General features: G+C 39.2%; 3 protein-coding genes and 1 pseudogene across 10 annotated transcripts in view; 2 read left to right on the forward strand and 2 right to left on the reverse strand.

Annotated features, from left to right (window-relative positions):
* The window catches only part of LOC118274591 (solute carrier family 12 member 6), a 511,128-nt gene that overhangs the window by 138,969 nt on the left and 351,277 nt on the right, over nt 1–20,882 (reverse strand). The window lies entirely within an intron of this gene.
* Nucleotides 157–1,393, reverse strand: LOC118274623 (trypsin, alkaline C). The gene is made up of 4 exons (XM_035592258.2): nt 1,240–1,393; nt 960–1,128; nt 637–880; nt 157–485 (listed from the first exon to the last, which is right to left on the reverse strand). Exons 1-4 carry the CDS (start codon nt 1,283–1,285, stop codon nt 195–197), a joined length of 750 nt encoding a protein of 249 aa, XP_035448151.2. The 5' UTR covers nt 1,286–1,393; the 3' UTR covers nt 157–194.
* Nucleotides 8,805–10,405, forward strand: LOC126911500 (trypsin CFT-1-like; annotated as a pseudogene).
* On the forward strand, nt 17,284–19,226 carry LOC126911497 (trypsin CFT-1-like). The gene is made up of 4 exons (XM_050698941.1): nt 17,284–17,444; nt 18,181–18,349; nt 18,472–18,730; nt 18,869–19,226. Exons 1-4 carry the CDS (start codon nt 17,399–17,401, stop codon nt 19,163–19,165), a joined length of 771 nt encoding a protein of 256 aa, XP_050554898.1. The 5' UTR covers nt 17,284–17,398; the 3' UTR covers nt 19,166–19,226.

Consider the following 20,882-nt stretch of genomic DNA (forward strand, 5'->3'; position numbering starts at 1 on the left):
GATTATGAAACAAGTCTATAATAATATGTATGTCTGTGACTTTATAAGAAGAAAATTAAACTGGTGAACTATTTCAAATGACCTCAAGTAATAAATTATATTCAGTTTATTTTATTTAATATCTGTTCATTTGTGAAGGATAAATCAAAACACAAATTAGAACATGAATTTTTATTAATTATTAAAAAAGTTTTTTACATGTTCCAATCAATCCATTCCTTGTGGCTGGCAAGGCGGGTGTAGATGCGGGGCAAGTTGGTGCCATCGCATTTATTTCCAAAGGTGCTGATGCCTACCAGATCATTATTGTCGAATAGAGGACCACCAGAATCGCCTTCGCAGTGTTCTGGACCGTCGGTGATAGGATTGCTTGTGCACAGTGTGTATTCATTGATCACAATATCAGAATCTTCATATTGAGCACCACACAACATTTCGTTCACCTTTGTTACTTCCGAGTGACGTAATTGCTCAGATTCCGATTGCTGAGAGAAAAGAAAAGATATATCAAAATATTATGAAACATCAGTACTGTCAATACAAAACTCTACTAAGTATCCTTAGTCGAATTATGATTTACACATAATTATTAATAATATACCTACTAGAAATAAATAATATTGTTAGCAAACTTACCCAACTCGCGTCCCATCCAACAGCAACGAGCTTCGTATCGTCAGGGAGAATATATTCGGGGCCAGGTATTGGATTGCCATGTCGATGATTCAATAAGTCGTCAGAACGTAAGATGGCAATGTCATGCAGTCTATCTCCTTGCCGGAAGTCAGGATGGACGATGATCCCGGTCACACCATTAAGAGGACCTTCATTCCAAACGTTTGATTCATAACGGATACGCCATAAGCCGACTCTGTCATTACTATAAAATAATAAATAATAAGTTTTACAATTGCAAGTAATGTAATTAATTCTTTTATTTTTTCTGATAAAATACTTACATAGGACAATGGGCTGCAGTGAGGACGGATCTGAAGTTAAGGATGACACCACCACATACTTGCGTATGCCACAACCATTCATGCACGCCCAAAAGAGCAACAACGTTAGGATATTGGTCATGAGTTGTAGGATTGCCACCTACAATCCTCTGTGGACTGTTGGAGCTCGCTAGAAGGAAAAACAAAATTTCTCTTAAAACCAATTCATGATGGATATATACAAATGTTGCATGTCTCATACTTGACGAGCAATGATATCAGTTGTATTCTGGTAACTTACCTGCGGTAGCCGCAAAACATACGGCGAACAAAACGATGATACGCATATTAACGGCTACTGACTGTCCGATAACTGTAGTAATTCGTGTCAAATGGTTTGTTATATATATAAGACTATCATCAACGATTAACGAACTATCAGTCAATAAGGCGGTAAATAAGGCGAAAAGATTAAGAAAGAAATCTTTCCTATTAAAAACCTGAAGTGGATTAGCTATGATATCTTAAGATAATTTTTAATGTTTCCAAACATTGCTATCACTTTTGGGGTTCCATAAAATATAAAGAAAGTATCAATCAAAAGAAAAGTAGCACCAGCACAGAAAAAAGTATACAAAACACTTGACCGTTCACACTCAACCAATGATACGTTAGAGCGACCGATGTGCTCGTATCATCGGTCGGGGTATTTTACGTTAGATATGTTCTTTCCCGTACCCTGGCACTTTGGAGAATTTTGAAATAATTCACGACACTACTGGGTTGCCAGATTATTAGTTTTGTATTCTGAATGACATCAACTTATTTTGGTTCCTATTTTTACAAGATTGTTATCATCTGCTATTAATAGATGACACAAGTAAAAATCATTCATTCTCAATTGTCGTTGTGTAAAAGCTTTAATCCGATTGTTTTTTTTTTGCTAATTACTATAAACAGGTCGTGGTATTTACTAGAACAGGTAATTATATAAGATAATGTATCTACTATCTGATGTTTGATTAAGTTCATGATATCAGAAGGGATCATATGTTCTGTTGCTTGAATGACGATGAGTACTTTAGTAGTGTTTAAAGTGTTGTTCGAGTGACATCGAGTAAGTTACTTAAAATATATTTCTTCATAAACCAATAATAAGTTAAAATATTATTACTATTAAAAATATTTTGATGATGACATTGATGACGGTGTATGAATAGACCGTTATTTGGGATAGGGTAATATCAATGATATATTTATCAATAGAAAAACTATACAAGTCTATGTTTACTTTATTATTAATCATTAATGTGTTATCTATAACCCAATCTGAGAATTAGCCACACGAGTATTTACACCAGGGAAATCAGCACAATCGCACTCGATTCCGAAAGAGCAGACACCAACAACGACACCGTTGTAGTAGAGAGGACCACCAGAGTCACCCTGGCACTGGTCGCGACCACCGGTGGGCCAGCCAGCAATAATAACCATATGCACCACATCATATTGTTGTTTGCATCTATCCAAGTTTATCTTCAACACTTGGACGTGACGCCGTCTCTATGTTTCACAAAATTTTAATTTCAGTAATACAAAAACTGCTTTAGAAATTATTATGACAGGTGTATGATTAATTGATTACTTTCACTGTAGTCTCGAAATAAAACGGTCTCAAAATAAATATGGTAGTACGGACATTTGACTCCCACAATGGTAGAACAAGGAATGAAATATTTTTTAATAAGTGAAAAATTGTTGACTAAGCATGATCACTTGGAACATCATTTGGACTTACCCAAAATATGGATATCGCCCAAGATGCTCCGAAGTCGATAAGGATTTATCAATTTTGAACAGTCTGCAAAAACATTTCTGTAGCTTAAAGTTTTTCCCAATTATGTCAGATAAAAAGACTTTGTATCGATTTTTGTCATATAAATATCGAAAAATCTTATTATACGATTATTGTCTTGTCAAGTAGTCAGTAACAACATGCGTGTCCTTGCTATAGTAGCTCTTTGTTTAACGGTGGTCATAGGTGTGTGCTAACCTAGCTTAATTTAATACAATGTGAAAGTAACTTAGCCTGTTTCAGGTCTAAAATTAGTCAACTAATTTCAATAAAATATAAAGGTATCTAAACGATGCCTGTGGAACCAACAGTGGACCACAGAGTGGAATATATTTAAAACCCTTACTCTTCTTGTGGATGTTGTAAGAGCGAACTAAAGTATGATAAATTTTACAGAAACTGGGCAGTAGTGCTCTATAACAAACCTACATCTTGTAAACTACAGTATCAATCATAGAGATTGTATTTTATTTTAAGCCACATAATCTAAAATAAACTTGAACAAACTTTAAACCAAATCTATGCTATTTTCCAGCTGTTCCATCTAGATCTCAGAGGATCGTCGGTGGATCAGTCACCACCATCGACCAGTATCCTTCGATTGCTGCGCTGTTACTAACATCTGACTGGAGCACCTACTGGCAACGATGTGGCAGCATCATCCTCAACAACCGGTCCGTCCTTACCGCCGCTCACTGCACTGAGTACGTGTTATTTATATGTGAAGAATTCACGTTTGTAAGTAATAAAATATTATTATTTTTAAAATTGATCATTATTTCATTTCTTTTGCAGAGGTTCCGGCATCAGCAGATGGCGTATCCGTGTAGGCTCCTCGTGGGCTCACAGTGGTGGTGTCCTGCACAACATCAACCAGGAAATCATCCATCCCCAATACAACGTAGGAGCTCGTTGGAACAACGACATCGCCATTCTTCGCTCCGCTACCACCTTCTCCTTCAACAATAACGTCCGTCCTGCCTCCATCGCCGGTGCCAACTACAACTTGGCTGACAATGAACCTGTGTGGGCTGCTGGATGGGGTCAAACATTTGTAAGTCAAATTATTAAACAAATAATAATGGATTGTACTTCAAAAAATAATTGTCACATCTGTGTTAAATATTAATACTTAGGTTTTTGTCTGCTAATTGAAAACTGTTGAAGGCAAATCCTCCGCTAACGTCGGTCACCGGTGACCCCCGTGGCCTTCAAATTGTTAAAATAAGTTTTCTATTCCAGACTCCAATTGGTTACTCCGAGCAACTTCGTCACGTCCAGGTTGTAGTTATCAACCAGAACACTTGCAGAAACCAGTATGCTAACGCTGGCATTTCGATCACTGACAACATGTTGTGCTCTGGCTGGCCCACCGGTGGTCGCGACCAGTGCGGGCGTGACTCCGGAGGTCCTCTCTTACACAATGGTGTTGTTGTTGGTGTCTGCTCCTTTGGTATGGGATGTGGCGATCCAAATTATGCTGGTGTCAACGTTCGCGTGTCTCGATTTACTGATTGGATTACTGCTAATGCGTAATAGTTATTCAACATACAAATGTGCTTTCTAAAGATTAATAAATTTTGGTAGAAATGATTCAGTTTGTTTATTTTTTTTATGAAGAAAATTAGCTTCGTTGTTATTTGTGAAATGATGTTGCAGATCACTTGATTCAATCCATTTTAAATTTTGTACATATGGCAATAAGGGTACTTATTGGTTTGAGTTCGTTACCGAAATGGATCTGATTATTTTACACTTATACCTGTTAACGTAATTTTAGTACTTCAAATGTCTTGAATAAAAAACACAAAAATAATGTTCACATTAAAATATACATACCAAGTACAATACTGCGCCATGCTGCAGTCTCTTAATAAATAATTACTAAAAAAAGTTGAAATATGTAGTACCCTTGGTCGACACCCGTTGTCGGTGGCAAAATTAAGACTGAGACAGTTTTTTAGATACAAATAAATAATGATGAGTAAGCATGATCATTTGGAACATCATTGGAATTTACCTATATTTTAGGTAAGTCCAAAAATAATCGTCAAAGACCATCCAAAAATTGATAAAGTAAATTCTTTAGTTTTCATAATTAAGAAAGATAAAAAGATTTTTGTGTTGAAAGTAGATTTGTAATTAATAAAATTCTTGGTGATATAAATATTCAAACATCTAAATACACCACCATTGTCTTCGCAACGAGTAAGGAACAGTATGAGTATCTTTGGTATCCTGGCCCTTTGTCTAGCGGCGGTCGCAGGTACGTCATTACAATGTATTATTACTTCAGTATTACAAAATAAATGTCAAAGTAACACGTCTTAACTGTCGCGTTTCGTGCGCGCCTCAAAGAGCCATCAGAGCACCACAGATGGGCTCCAGTAGGACTGATGCCTGATTCGGAGTTGTGGACTACCTAGCGGGTTTATCGGGGCTCTATTTCGAAAAGCAGGAGTAGGAACGGGGTGGTTTTTAGTCAGTAAGAGTCTGACAGTCCATCTCGCTTCGCCCGAGGCGGGAAAAGTAATTGGATGATTTTCTCCACTTAAAAAAATACGTTTTACCTACGTAAAAGACTTTTATTAAAGTTGGGTCTTTGAGATAGAGGCAGACATGACTCTGTGAAAAGAAATAAGTTATCATTCACCTTATTATCTTGCCAATAAAACGTGGGTGTTAAATTTAGGCTAAACTTCAACTTTAGTTGACTATAAAAGTTTAAGTTGTACGTCATTGTCAAATTACTGGGAGAGCTTTGACGAAACTTTTTTACTATGTCATTATTGGATTTAAATAGCTAGAATATACCATAATTGATTTTACAAACAGGCATATCTGATATGGTAAAATATACTAGTAAAGATTTTATAATTGTAATTATATTAATTCATCTCTAGGAAGCAATTTTAGAAATTAAAATCCTTTTTCAGTAAGCCAAAAAAACTTCACGAGAGCTAAACGTTCCCTACATTTCAGACGTCTGTCTTATGTGAAGAGTTATCAAAGTCAATCACCAGTTTGTTTTTTTATAAAAGTGAATGAACGCTTGCTGTCAGTCGGGCTTATCACATACATGTTCCCAGGTGAGAAAGCGTGAAAAAAGAATGTTATATTTCTGGTAAAAAATAACCTACAGATAAAAAGACGTTGAACCATGTAATGGAGATTACACACTGGCTGTATTTGCATAGTAACAGTAGAAATTAAGTAGGTTTTTTGCAAAAGTAACATTTCTAAATATTAACTGAAACATCACGGTTTATTTACTTACATTGATGGAGAAAAGCTACTACTACTTTCGTTCACAGAGGGACTGACTGATTGACTAACTGTGCTGCGCGACGTCGCCGCATCTCCGCACGCTGCTCATGATTAAGAGTCCCCCTGTGACTCGAAACTAGTAGAGCTTTTTCCATTTATGAGCGTGAGTAAACCGTGATTATTTAGTTAATCTAGTATGTCTCACGATAATTATTATAAAAAAAATATTTTCAAAACATATTAAAACACATGGACGCAACTAAAAATATACTTAAATTTTGTATAGTGCTAAAGATTAGGTATAAGTATTTTATCTCTCATAACTTCACGCCTTTAATCCCCGAAGGGGTAGGCAGAGGTGCACGTTATGACACATAATGCCAATGTACACCCACATTTACAGTTTATGTTGTAAGTCCCATGTAATAGGTGGTGAGCTTATTGCCATATACCGGGTACATTTCCAGACTCCGTGCTGCCACTGAGAAATTTTTATATGGTTAATATCAATCAAAATGCGTATTTTAGTATACGAAAATATACATACGATAATAATTATTGAAACACTACACTGTGCAAGAAAAACTACAATCTGCAAACCTTCTAATAAATTAAAATAGAGATAATGAAATGATTGTCACTAATCACTAGGCTATAAATGAATTTAATCAATTTTCAATGATATAAATATAGTAGCGTTACAATAGATTACCAAAGTGTTCACCAAGTCAAACAACATGCGTGCCTTTGTGTTTCTGGCTCTGTGCTTAGCGACGACGGTTGCTGGTAAGTTTTGACATATTTTCAGTGATATTTTTTTATTGAGTACGTGGCAAATGAGCGTACGAGTCACATGATGGTAAGCAATCAGCGTCGCCTACGAAAACCCGCAACATCAGAGGAGTCACAGGGGCGTTGCCAGCCTTTTAAAAAAGAGTCTTTTCTTGAAGGTTTGAAGGTCGTATCGGTTTGGTAATACCGCCGTCGACAGCTCATTCCACAGTTTTGCTGTGTGAGGCAGAAAGCGTGCAGTTGTGGCCTGCCAACCATCTATATGATGGGAATAGAAGTGCTGCCGTGTAGGTCGATGCCACAAAGACATCAGACCAAACAAAAAAGGTATCAGACCAAACAATTCCTTAGAGCACTCCCCGTGGCATAAGCGATAGTACATGCACAACGAAGCTACATCTCTTTGCTTACCCTCAGGTCCAAATACTTGCTTGTCGCACAATGTCAAAGAGTTGATGACGACATTCAAATGTTTTGGTCTAGTAAATATTTTTAAAGTAGTGTAGAATGTGAATATTGGGTGATCCTTCATCGCCAAGGGAAGCACTGTTAGCAGTGACTACAAAATTCTTAAACCAATTAGGACTGATTACTCACCCAAACTAACTGACAAGCAGAGTGTATTTTAGAGCAAAGTTGTGGTGAAGAATGAGTCTTCTAAAGATCATCTACAGAAATACATTTAGAGTTTTCATATTTTATTACACCTTTTATATATTAATTAATTTAATATAATATGAGAAAGTATTAATCTAAACTAACACATTATTTACAACTTAAAAATACCAAAAAAAATAAGGAATAAAAACTAACTTAAAACTAAAATAAAGGCAATAGGCGTGGTTAGGTGTGGTTAGGCGTCGAAGTACTCGTCCGCATCGCTGTCATTGGGGAACGTTCCCAGAAGACTGGCCGCATTGCCACGTTGTATGGCAATGCTTATCTTTTGACCGAAGAAATAGCCATCCTTCTGGTCACGCGTAGAGTCGAATAGCTTATGTGCAATTTCTTTATATAAAGAATGTGCACCAGGACCCCATGGCCCAAGTGTTTCGACCCCAAACGGCTCAAAACAATAATTGCCAACTAAGTTAGAATATTTGCGCCGCTTGAGGTCCTCTGCCGCGGAAGCAGCCGCACCAGCGCATGCAGCAGTACTTAGAAGGTGAGATGGCGCAAGGGTGTCTACACACGTAGCGTCCCACACCAAAGGCCTACCCATCTTCCAAGGCAGCAACGACATATTTCATATTTGATTATTATTCTTTATGATGACAAGAATTAAAACCAGAAAAATATCTAATTTTTATTTTCCAGCCGTCCCGTCCAACCCTCAGAGGATCGTTGGTGGAACAGTCACTACCATTGACCGCTACCCTGCCATTGCGGCTCTGCTGTATAACAGCTGGGGTAGCACCTTCACTCAAACATGCGGTGGTACCATTCTGAACAACCGATCCATCCTCACTGCTGCTCACTGCACCCTGTAAGTTAACTTTAATCAAACCACATCTAACATGGCTAAATCTTATACCCAGAGCTAAATATTAAAGTTATTGATATTTCTTTTTGCAGTGGTGATCTCGCGAACTGGTGGCGTATCCGTCTTGGCTCCACCTGGGCCAACAGCGGTGGTGTCGTTCACAACGTCGCCCAGAACATCGTCCACCCTCAATACAATCAAGGAGGTCGTTACAACAACGACATCGCTATCCTCCGCTCCGCCTCCACCTTCTCCTTCAACAACAATGTCCGCGCTGCCTCCATCGCTGGTGCCAACTATTTCCCCGGTGACAACCAGGCTGTCTGGGCTGCTGGATGGGGTGACACTTACGTAAGTCAAACTTCATTCCAACATTAATTGAACATTGATTTTTATAATAACATTTATTTAATATCATAATAATTTGTGTTACAGTCTGGTTCCAACGCTGGCTCCGAGCAAAAGATTAATTTTTCCCTAGTTAACAACCAATTTCCTTTGACGATAATATAAATATCACAACACCTGAATCAATTACTATTGTATACCCAGCGAGTCACTGTCTAACAACATGCGTGTCCTTGCTATTCTAGCTTTGTGCTTAGCGGCGGTAGCTGGTAAGTCTTCATCAGCCCTTTATATTTGTTGATTTTGATGATCAATTTTAGATAATTTATTTATTTATTTATTTATCAAGACTTACCAACTAAGATACATACTGACAATCTAAAGCAATTTCAAGCAATTTCATACAATTAAAAAAAAATTAAGTAATTAAGTGCAAAGAAATTAAGTACAAACATAATAAAAACTTTAAAGATTCATCATATTGCGCATTTACTATAGTATGGTCTATTGTATGAAGAAGAGTATATGGGATTTCTTTCTTCAAAAAGAATGATTCCAAATTCCAGTAACAATGATTATATTCTGTTTTGCAGCCGTTCCATCGAAATCACAAAGGATCGTTGGTGGATCGCTGACCACCATCGACCAGTACCCCGGCATCGCTGCTCTGCTATACACATATAACTTTATTACTTACGGGCAAGAATGCGGCGGTATTATTATCAACAACCGATCCATCCTCACTGCTGCTCACTGCACCTAGTACGTACCATAATGTGGAGAATTTATGTTTGAAACTATTTAACTAACGGCGCATTCCAATAACCTACCGATCGGTAGATTTGCTTACCAGAGGTAGAATTTTGACATAAGCTTCATACAAAATGTGTCAAAATTCTACCGCTGGTAGGCAAATCTACCGATCGGTAGGTTATTGGAATGCGCCGTAAGTAGTTAGGGCTAATAGCTACATTTTCTTTCCAGTGGTGACGCTGCCAATAGATGGCGTATCCGTGTAGGCTCTACCTGGGCAAACAGTGGTGGAGTTGTCACAATGTCGCTCAAAACATTGTTCACCCTCAATTCAACGTAGGAGCAATTTTAAACAATGACGTCGCTATCCTCCGCTCCGCCACCTTCTTTACATTCAACAACAATGTCCGCGCTGCTTCCATCGCTGGTGCCAACTACTTCCCCGGTGACAACCAGGCTGTCTGGGCTGCTGGATGGGGTGACCTTTTCGTAAGTCAAACTTTATTCTCACTAAATAATCATTTTAATATTTCAATCTTCTATAAAATGTTTAATTTAGCATTGTTATTATTACATAGTCACTCTAAAGACATTGTATATCAAATATTGTTTTTTTTTTATTTCAGTACGGTCAACAAATTGGCTCCGAGCAGCTCCGTCACGTTCAGCTTGTAGTCATCAACCAGAACACTTGCAGAAACCAATACGCCAACACTGTCTTCACCATCAATGACAACATGATATGCTCTGGCTGGCCCAACGGTGGTCGCGACCAGTGCCAGGGTGACTCTGGTGGTCCTCTCTACCACAACGGTGTCGTTGTTGGTGTCTGCTCTTTCGGTATTGGCTGTGCTCAGGCTCAATACTCTGGTGTCAACGCTCGTGTGTCTCGCTACATTTCTTGGATTTAATCACATCAACGTAAAATTTAAGCAGTCGGGACCCATTCTAGAAAGCCAGCCGTATGTGCCCTCACAAAGTCTTTATATTTAGAATGGGTCCCGACTGCTTAAATTTAACGTTGACTTTCTTGTTTTAGGGTGTTTTTCATTTTAATATTATAAAGAAACGCAGTCGGGTTTTTTAGTTTTTTAAATTACTTTATTTTGATGAGCGCTTTGACTCGGCGTTTAAATAAATTTACCTCAAGAACCGACTACCGGGCGAAATTAGCAATCAATCTTAATGTTATCTCTGGAGAGCGTTCTAGGTTTTTGGTTTAAATTTTTTTAAATATCTATACTAATACTAATGCAAAATACGATTTTAGTACTTAAAATACATAAAGGTAAAGTTTACCTGAAATATTGTTTCAAATAATTTTAAAGGTATGAATGAATATGAGTAAGCACAATAAGGACTTACCCATTTTTATCAATTTCAAGAAAATATTTTACAGTAACGATTAATTTTACGAATGTATTTTCCAATTTAAAAAGATAAGATTATTTCAGTGTTTTATCAATTAGCTACTTTATTTATTTCCTGTGGTTTACAATTTTAAATATATAAAAAGCAGTAGCCTAACGGTAACGAGAGAAATCCAAGCTACCTGGACCAGGACTCAAGAGAAAGGAATCTCCAGGCAATACGCGCCGTGTCCAAAAGTACTGTCTTCTGCATCATGCCCGACCATTTAACGTTAGCCTACCCAGGTGTTGGTCAAGGCTTGGTAGATAAAACTATCGGCATAATGATTGCTGATTATCGATAAGCTACTTTATTATTAGATCATACATATAGGGAATTATAAAAAACAATATGACTCACATTATTCTTTATTTGTCCAGACTTTAAAAGAGACCTTTAAATATTTTTAGGCTTTTCTTCGCAGATTAGTCCAAAAAAAAATGCTGGCCTCATCTTGTAATTTAAAAAAAATACGTGTAAAAGTGTTACCTTGTAGTAGTACCTATTAACAGAAATAAATAATGTAATTTATCACTTAAATATAATGTAATGATTTCATTGGGTTTGGCAGAGATATGTCGTTTTAATTCACCCACTTTTCATCATTGAATGCGTCCTATTAAATACCAAGTCATAAAGGGTAAGCTTATCGCAATACATCAGCCATAACACCAAATTCCGCGGTACTCTATGACATTCACAAAAAAGCTGATAAATTAACCTCATAGTGCTGCGATACCCGGGTGCGGCACCACTTTGGATTTTGCTATGCTATCACATGATTTCTGTTTCGAGCCCTTACTCTTACTAATGACTGTAAAATCAAAAAAGTACTTAACTGATAAAATCAGTTTAGCAGGAAACTCTTCCCTGTTTATTTCAGGAAATTTAAAAAACGATAAGATGAAAAGAATCTATTTATTTATAAAGTAAATATTTTTAACCTAAAAAAAATAACTGTAATTATTTACAATCTACTTTAGGTTGAAAATAGAAGATAAGATTAATAACAATTTCTCTAAATATAAATAAATTCAAATAGTGATGATTAACCAGAATTTGATTGAATAGATCATGATTAAATAGATTTCTCGCGGTCACAGTAATAATATGTACCTTATAAATTGCGATATTCATGTGGTAAATTAATGTAGTACGTTTTTTTAGCCCAGGCAAACACACAGACAAACAAACAAAAACTTTTACAGACAATGAACTTTAAATTTAGAATATTTTTTAACACCGACAGTATAATACTAATGAAATCCAAAAATAAAATGGCCCGTGATGTCGGCACAACGGTCTATGTTAATCTGTCCGATATAAAAATGGAATTTTGCCATATTTTTGCGTCGGATACAAATGGAAAAATCCATTTATGAGCTTTATCTGGTGACACCTGTCATAATTAGATTGAAAAAAACAATTTTGACTAATTTGATTAAAGTAATTTGTCATTTTTAGGAGATAACATTATTGTTGTTGTCGTATAGAAGTCTACCTACATACCAGTAGGGCTACTCCGGTTCTCGAATGCGAAGTTTCGTTTAATCTTTGGCCGTAGGTTTTGTGTTGATTTACTAATAAAATTACTAAAAAAATTACTTAAAATAACGTTTTATTTTTAATTTCAAATCAAATCCTATTTATTTATCTTCATTTCATTCGTTCATTTTTGTTCACAATAAATGTTCGTGTGTCGCGCAGTTTCGGACGAAACTTCGTTTTTCGTTGAATTAGAGTAGGCTTCCAGGTCTAGTGTTATTAAGTTTTGTATGGGTATGGGTTTTTTTTCCTACAGGTGATCCGTCTACTCGTTTACCGGCTTATAAAATAAAAAATATTATAAAAAAATATTTTTAAATTATAGCCCAGTGCGACTCATACCTATATTTTTAGGAAACAAGCAAATAGCCAGACACACTTTAGGTCTGCGCTAATTCTGTAAATTTCAGAATACAGAAAATCCAATAATACATTTTTTTAAATTGTACACGACTTTTTCGATCTACCTATTACTTGCTAACAAAACAGTCGATATGATAATTATTTACAAAAAATGATACGTAAGTCACCATCACAGCAATCAAGGCACATATAATGTTTTCACAATATCTTGTAGAACCAAATTAAAATTTAAGATACCCCTAAAAGTACATAAAAATGCACATTTAACATCCATATTTGAGAAAGAGCGATTCCTATTTTTAATAGTGGTGGTGGGGTGTAAGGGGTGAACTACCACCATATTGCCCAAATGCCAACCTCACCTGCCCGTGGTGCATCCTGCCGATTAGCGAACGAGGCTCTGGCGACCGACTGATGGCGGGATAACCATCACTACTAAGGCGTAAACTAAATTACAGGCCAATGATGGGCAGCAGCATCACTGGTGCGAGAAGTTTACACCCTGCGATCGCCAACCCGCCTGCCCAGCGTGGCGATTACGGGCAACTCCTCCAATGTTTAAAAGAACAAGGCCGCGGCCCCTAGTTCCCGGCGGCCCCGCTAGGCCTGGCCACGGTGGCGGTCATGGTAGCGGCGGGGCAGGGGGTGCGAAGAATCCCCGGGTTATGGGAGGCCACCAAAACAAATTGACCCTGGCGACGTACAACGGACGCACACTACGGCTTGACTCGCATCTGGCGCAACTGGAGGTGGAGCTTGGGAAGATTAGGTGGCACGTTCTGGGGTTAAGCGAAGTCCGAAGAGAGGGGGAGGACACCGTCACCCTAGAGTCCGGCCACCTAATGTACTTCCGAGAGGGAGACCAACAATCCCAAGGTGGCGTCGGGTTTCTGGTCAATAAGTCTCTCTCTGATAACGTTGTGGAAATATCTAGTGTGTCGAGCAGGGTAGCGTACCTCATTATCAAGCTCACCGAGAGGTACAGCCTTAAGGTGGTGCAAGTGTACGCACCGACCTCGGCACATTCAGATGATGAGGTGGAGGAAATGTTCGATGACATATCGAGGGCCCTCCACTTCACTACTAAGACCCACTACAATGTTGTCATGGGAGACTTTAACGCTAAAGTGGGAGTACAGAATTGCAGTGAATCGGTAGTAGGATCCCATGGTTTTGGAGCCAGAAACCATAGGGGGCGGATGCTGGTCAACTTCCTCGAACGGGAGGGGCTGTTCTTGATGAACTCGTTTTTCAAAAAGCAGCCCCAAAGGAAGTGGACCTGGCGGAGCCCCGACACTATGACAAAAAATGAGATCGACTTCATCATAGCGGACAGGCGATACATATTCAGAGATGTCTCCGTGATCAACAGTTTTAACACCGGCAGTGATCACAGACTTGTCCGAGGCACTCTGAATATCGACTTTAAAGCCGAACGCGTCCGTTTGATGAAGTCCAGGCTCCGACCTACTATGCTCCAAACCATCACCGGATCTGAAACGTTCCAGCTTAATCTGGAAAACCGATTTGCTGCCTTGGAAACCACAACGGACGTTAACCAGAACCTAGAAAATGTAGTTCGAGTCCTCAGGGACGAAGGTACGAGATTCTGTAACATGCGACGTAAGGGCAGGAAGTCTAAACTTTCCGAGGAGACCCTGGGGCTGATGAGGCAACGACGTGAAAACCCACCCGTCACTTCGTCAGGAAAACGAGCACTGAACCGGGAGATCAACAAACGCGTGCGACACGACCTCCGGTGCTCTAATACCGCTTCTATTGAAAAAGCCATCGAGCAGAATCGGGGGTCTAAGGTGTTCGTACAATCTCTCGGCAGAAGCCACCTGACGAAACTGACCACAGCAACTGGAGAAGTTGTTGCCTCTAAGCCGGCGGTTCTTTCGGAAATAGAGGACTTCTATAGCCGGTTATACGCTTCGCATGCATCTCGTCCTGATCCCGAAAATGAGGACTCTAGAGCTACATTAACGCGCCATTTCACCGAAGACCTGCCAGAAGTCAGCATTGGCGAAGTCGAGATTGCTCTTGGGCAGCTTAAAAATGGAAAAGCCCCTGGAGAGGACGGCGTTACCACAGAGTTGCTAAAGGCTGGAGGCAAACCCGTACTGAGGGAGCTCCAAAAGCTTTTTAACGCTGTCCTATTTGAAGGGAGAACTCCAGAGGCGTGGAGCAGAAGTGTGGTCGTCTTGTTCTTCAAGAAAGGGGACAAAAGCCTTCTGAAGAACTATCGACCCATTTCGCTTCTAAGCCACGTCTATAAGCTGTTCTCAAGAGTGATCACGAACCGTCTTGCGCGAAGACTCGACGAATTCCAACCACCGGAGCAGGCTGGATTTCGGAGCGGATACGGCACCATAGACCACATCCACACAGTGCGGCAGATTATACAGAAAACCGAAGAGTATAATCAGCCCCTGTGCCTAGCATTTGTGGACTATGAGAAGGCCTTTGACTCGATAGAGATCTGGTCTGTCCTGGAGTCCTTGCAGCGATGCCAGGTTGATTGGCGATACATCCAAGTGATGAGATGTCTTTACGAAGCCGCCACTATGTCCGTCCAAGTACAGAATCAGCAAACACGTCTCATACCATCGCATCGAGGAGTGAGACAAGGGGACGTCATATCCCCGAAACTGTTCACTAATGCAATGGAGGATATGTTCAAGACGCTGCACTGGAAAGGACGTGGCATCAATATCAATGGCGAACACATCTCTCACTTGCGATTCGCAGATGATATCGTCATAATGGCAGAAACGCTGCAGGACCTACAAGGGATGCTGAACGACCTGGCTGACTCCTCTGCACGCATCGGCCTACGGATGAACTTGGACAAAACCAAGGTCATGTTCAATGAACATGTTCTACCGGAACCGATTGCGATTCACGGAGCCGTCCTCGAAGTTGTTCAGAAATATGTCTACCTCGGGCAAACGTTGCAGTTAGGTAGAAACAACTTTGAGGATGAGGTGAATAGGAGAATTCAGTTGGGTTGGGCAGCTTTCGGAAAACTCCGTCGGGTCTTCTCATCGTCAATCCCACAGTGCCTAAAGACGAAAGTCTTTAACCAGTGCGTCCTACCCGTAATGACATACGGTGCCGAAACGTGGACACTTACGGCTAGACTGGTCCACAAACTCAAAGTCGCTCAGCGAGCTATGGAAAGGGCTATGCTCGGTGTCTCTCTCCGGAATCGCATTCGAAACGAAGTGATTCGGCAGAGAACCAAGGTGATCGACATAGCCCACCGGATCAGCAAGCTGAAGTGGCAGTGGGCCGGCCATATTAGCCGCAGGACCGACAACCGTTGGGGTAAGCGAGTCCTGGAGTGGAGACCGCGTCTCGGTAAACGTAGTGTAGGACGCCCCCAGGCGAGGTGGAGTGACGATCTGCGCAGGATGGCTGGCAGGAGCTGGATGCGAGTCGCTAGTGATAGAACAAAGTGGCGAACAATTGGGGAGGCCTATGTCCAGCAGTGGACTGCTATAGGCTGATGATGATGAATAGTGGTCACAACTTTAAACTCCAAACTCCAGACTCCGCAGGTAGAATAATCAGTTTGTATAAAATCATATTATTTTATTTCTTTGCATTAGGAAAAAACTTGCACTACTATGCAATTTTCATTTCCATATATTATGGAAGTCTAATGTTAGTAAAATTCATAAAAATACTCTTCCGCAGGAGATGAACACTCAAAACGCTCAATGACTGACAAATGAAGCATAGCGGATAGATTTAGACTCAAATCGATTACTATTGATAGAATTTCAATTTTTTAGGATTTTCCAAATTCACACCCATAAACTTAAATGGGTTTCTCCCCTCATATCTGTTTATTAAGGCAATTGGATAAACGTTGTAACTGAAAAGATAACAAAAACGATGATATTAAGAGGTCTACATATTATCCAGATACATAGCATTTATGAGAATACATTTGGTTGCATAATAGAAAAAAATAGTTAAACTAATCGTGCATATGGTAGATGTTAATCTCAGCATGACTATTCAGTTCAATTCCGTTATACAGAAACACAACTTGCCATCTGTGTAAAACAAAGTAAACTCAATAAAATTCCAAAATTCTTTATTGTGGATTACAGGTTTGTACATGATATAGGTCTCAAACAATGAAACAGATCAGCCATATCCCGCCCTTTGGACATGCAATAGTCACGTAGGAGTATATTTCACATGAAAAATCACACAAAATAGCTCCACATCAAAACAGACTGTGCGCATAATGACAGAACGAGCACTGTTTGTCCAATAGGAAGTGTTTTATAGAGTAGTAGCATTTATCTACTAATATATTGTAGGGATTCTTATTCAAAAAGAATATTATGATGATGAATTTTTAGTATTTTGAGGAGACCAAATAGACCATTCTAATATTGTATTTAGCTGATGTAATCATTGAAGGGAAGAGTAACAGGTAAAAAAAAACACAGGTCAAAATGTGAATGTAAAATCTTCTTTAATTAGGTATTTACTGAATTAGATGATAAGCTATTGATAAAAAATGATACGTGAGGGTAAAAATATCTATTTGCGTTGATATAAATATCGGAATATGTTAATCGAACATCATTGTGTTCTCAACGAATCAATAACAACAACATGCGTGTCTTGGCTATCCTGGCCTTGTGCCTGGCTGCAGTAGCAGGTATGTGAAGTATTTGTTTATTAAAAAAAAAATGTTTTGATTCCTATGTACCTATACCTAAACGTAATGGAGCAATAACTAACAATTGGCTTCCTCTTGAATTTAAAAATTTACTGCCCCAAATTACAACCCTCGTCTCTAGTTAGCGTCGAATAGTTATTGTCCATTTTTTTTTTTTTGAGGGTGGAAATCATCCAATGACTTCTCCCCCCTTGGGCGAGGCGAGAGGGAGTGTCAGACTCCTACTGACTAAAAACCAACCCGTTCCTACTCCTGCCCGTCGAGCCGGAGCCCCGGTAAACCCGCTAGGTAGTCCGCAGCTCCGGATTAGGCATCAGCCCTACTGGGCCCCATCTGTGGTGGTCTGATAGCTCTTTGAGGCGCGCGCAGAACGCGACGCGCCGCACGCACGGGTCTGGTTCTGGTCGGGCGGCGAGCTACCCTTGCTCACCGTCCGCAGACCCGCACTTACGGTGGCCGGAGATCGTCGCGCGATCCCCGACGCCCGGAGTGTCTCTCGCGACGGCTGGGGCGTGAGGAGGTTCGTTCTCTCACGCGCCCCGCCTCCTCCTTAGAATAGTTATTGTCCTAGGACTAGGATACGTCACCATGTGTACTTTACATCTATTTTGAAAAGTCAAAAAAAAAATCAACTTGACTACTCGTTCCAATACCGAGCATTATTTAGTAAATAAAAATATCGAAAATAGTAATAAAAATGCAAATTTCTTTTCAGCTGTCCCATCCAGCTCCCAAAGGATTGTGGGAGGATCGGTGACCACCATCAGCCAGTATCCTAGCATTGCTTCTCTGTTATACACATGGAACTGGAGCAGCTACTGGCAGGCATGCGGTGGTACCATCCTCAACAACCGCTCCATCCTTACTGCTGCTCACTGCACAATGTATGTATTTTGGAACTGTGAATTAGATAATTATTAGTTATGGATTTAATTGAAGAACAATTTGTAAAGCATGTAGAGGAAGAATATTATCCATATAGTTCATCATAAAAAATCCTTTGCAGCGGTGACGCCGCAGGCAGATGGCGTATCCGCGTAGGCTCTACCTGGGCCAACAGCGGTGGTGTCGTTCACAACGTCGCCCAGAACATCGTCCACCCTCAATACAATCAAGGAGGTCGTTACAACAATGACATCGCTATCCTTCGCTCCGCCTCCACCTTCTCTTTCAACAACAATGTTCAGGCTGGATCCATCGCTGGTGCCAACTACTACCCCGGTGACAACCAGGCTGCCTGGGCTGCTGGATGGGGTGACACTTACGTAAGTCAAACTTGTTTTTTTTTTTATTAAAAGCCATTATTTTCTCGCCATTTTATGAAACATATTTTTGTTTGTCAGTGAAGCACTCTAGGTAGCAGTTATAGAAAATATTTTTATATGAATTCTTTACTATTTCAGGCTGGATCAAACGCTGGCTCCGAGCAGCTCCGTCACGTCCAGGTTGTCATCATCAACCAGAACCATTGCAGAAACCAATACGCCAACACTATCTACACCATCACCGACAACATGTTGTGCTCCGGCTGGCCCAACGGTGGTCGCGACCAGTGTCAGGGTGACTCTGGTGGTCCTCTCTACCACAACGGCATCGTTGTTGGTGTCTGCTCTTTCGGTATTGGTTGTGCTCAGGCTCAATACTCTGGTGTCAACGCTCGTGTGTCTCGCTACACCTCTTGGATTTCCGCTAATGCATAAGACTGATATTTAGACTAAAATTCCTTTTTTATGTACACAATAAATTTTATGCTTCAATCAATTTTGATGGTTTTTATGATTACCTATGTCGCAAATTATTGTAAATATCAATTTTCAAATTGTATGTAGAAAATAATACTTAGTAAAATAAAGTTTTCTGCACTATTCTAAAGTAAAAAAAAATAAAATCTTTAACTTAAATAATCGAAAAGCTAGTTCCGGCCTTTTGGGGGTTAGGAATTTAAGGGTTGTTGGAGAATCAGCGTTGTGTAGAAATTCCAGATACAAATGGAAAAATCCATTCATGAACTTTATCTGGTGGTATCTGCCATAATTAAATTGAGAAAAACAATTTTGATTAAAGTAATTTGTAATTTTTAGGAAAGATTAAAATTCGAATCATTTAAAGAAGTCTACATACCAGATCTAATGTTATTAAATTTTTATGATTTATCGTGAACTGTATGTATGGCCTTCTTTAATGATGTCATTAACTAAATACCTACCAACAATGCATCAGTCAAAGGGGTTTACTTGAACAGTCATTACTGCCATTAAAAAAAATATATTATCAAAAACTCGCCATTAATTATAATATCCAATCTTAAAATTCCTAACCCCCCCTAAAAGGTCGGCAATGCACTAGTAACGCGTCTGGTGTTTCGGGTGTCTGTCAGTAGATCCGTCTGGTCGTTTGCCGGCTTATCTTATGAAAAAATATTTTTATAACAATTTAATTATCGGCCTGTAAAAATTTGTTTGAAGATATTTCTCGTGGGTGGCTCGAGTACCGAAACCAAACCAAATGTATTCAGGTTAAATAATATGATTTTTAAAATTAAACATTATGTCAATCTATAATTATCTTTAATTGAAATCAATTACCACTACTGAGCGGTACCCCACTATTACTGCACTACTAACTATTTAACGGCTGGGGTAGCAGCTTCTTTTAATCTTGCGGTTGCATCATCCTCAACATGTAACCATGAATTGTATTGTGAATCTGATTGAAAAAGAGTAACCTATGGAGTTTCTTGCTCGTTCTTCTCCATGGGAATCTACACTTTGGAACAAATAGCTTCGCTAGAGGACTGACCGACAGACAGACGTTATTAATATTATTATATTTGCTTTGACGTTCAAAAGTGCCTTCCTGGTCTATATGAATTAAATGATTTTGACTTTGACTCAACAACCGATCCATCCTCTCAGTTCACGGTGGTCGCGACCAGTGCCAGGGTGACTCTGGTGGTCCTCTCTACCACAACGGCGTCGTTGTTGGCGTCTGCTCTTTCGGTGAGGGATGTACAGACGTTAGGTACCCTGGTGTTAACGCTCGTATGTCTCGCTATGTTAATTGGATCAGATCCAACTCTTAATTATTTTTATAAATACGCTGTTCATTTTGTAGCATCAAATAAAATTTTGAAATAATGATTTTAGTTTTAATTTGTATATTAAAAATCTACTAAAATTTACTGCATTGTAGAAAATTATGTTGGTCTCAATTCTCGGTTTGGGAAAAAATCCTGGATATTGTAGGTGTTTTTTAAATACCTTCTTACTTCCTATATATGTATATGACTTATGACATAACAGGTGAGAAGTAAGTGTCACTTAAAAAAAAAAAACTGCACATTATGGATATTTACCTTTTTTAAATGATTCATACTAATAAAGGCACTATATTAAAAATACAATAAACTTAAAATAT

This window comes from Spodoptera frugiperda, chromosome 15 (assembly GCF_023101765.2).
Source record: "Spodoptera frugiperda isolate SF20-4 chromosome 15, AGI-APGP_CSIRO_Sfru_2.0, whole genome shotgun sequence".
NCBI lineage: Eukaryota > Metazoa > Arthropoda > Insecta > Lepidoptera > Noctuidae > Spodoptera > Spodoptera frugiperda.

Coding starts and splice junctions, on each gene's coding strand:
- LOC118274623 (XM_035592258.2), bottom strand. CDS start 1,285: ATGCGTATCATCGTTTTGTTCGCCGTATGTTTTGCGGCTACCGCAG. Junction 881..959: donor ACTGCAGCCCATTGTCCTAT/GTAAGTATTTTA, acceptor ATTATTTTATAG/TAATGACAGAGTCGGCTTAT. Junction 486..636: donor TTGGATGGGACGCGAGTTGG/GTAAGTTTGCTA, acceptor CTTTTCTCTCAG/CAATCGGAATCTGAGCAATT.
- LOC126911497 (XM_050698941.1), top strand. CDS start 17,399: ATGCGTGTCTTGGCTATCCTGGCCTTGTGCCTGGCTGCAGTAGCAG. Junction 17,445..18,180: donor GTGCCTGGCTGCAGTAGCAG/GTATGTGAAGTA, acceptor ATTTCTTTTCAG/CTGTCCCATCCAGCTCCCAA. Junction 18,731..18,868: donor CTGGATGGGGTGACACTTAC/GTAAGTCAAACT, acceptor TTACTATTTCAG/GCTGGATCAAACGCTGGCTC.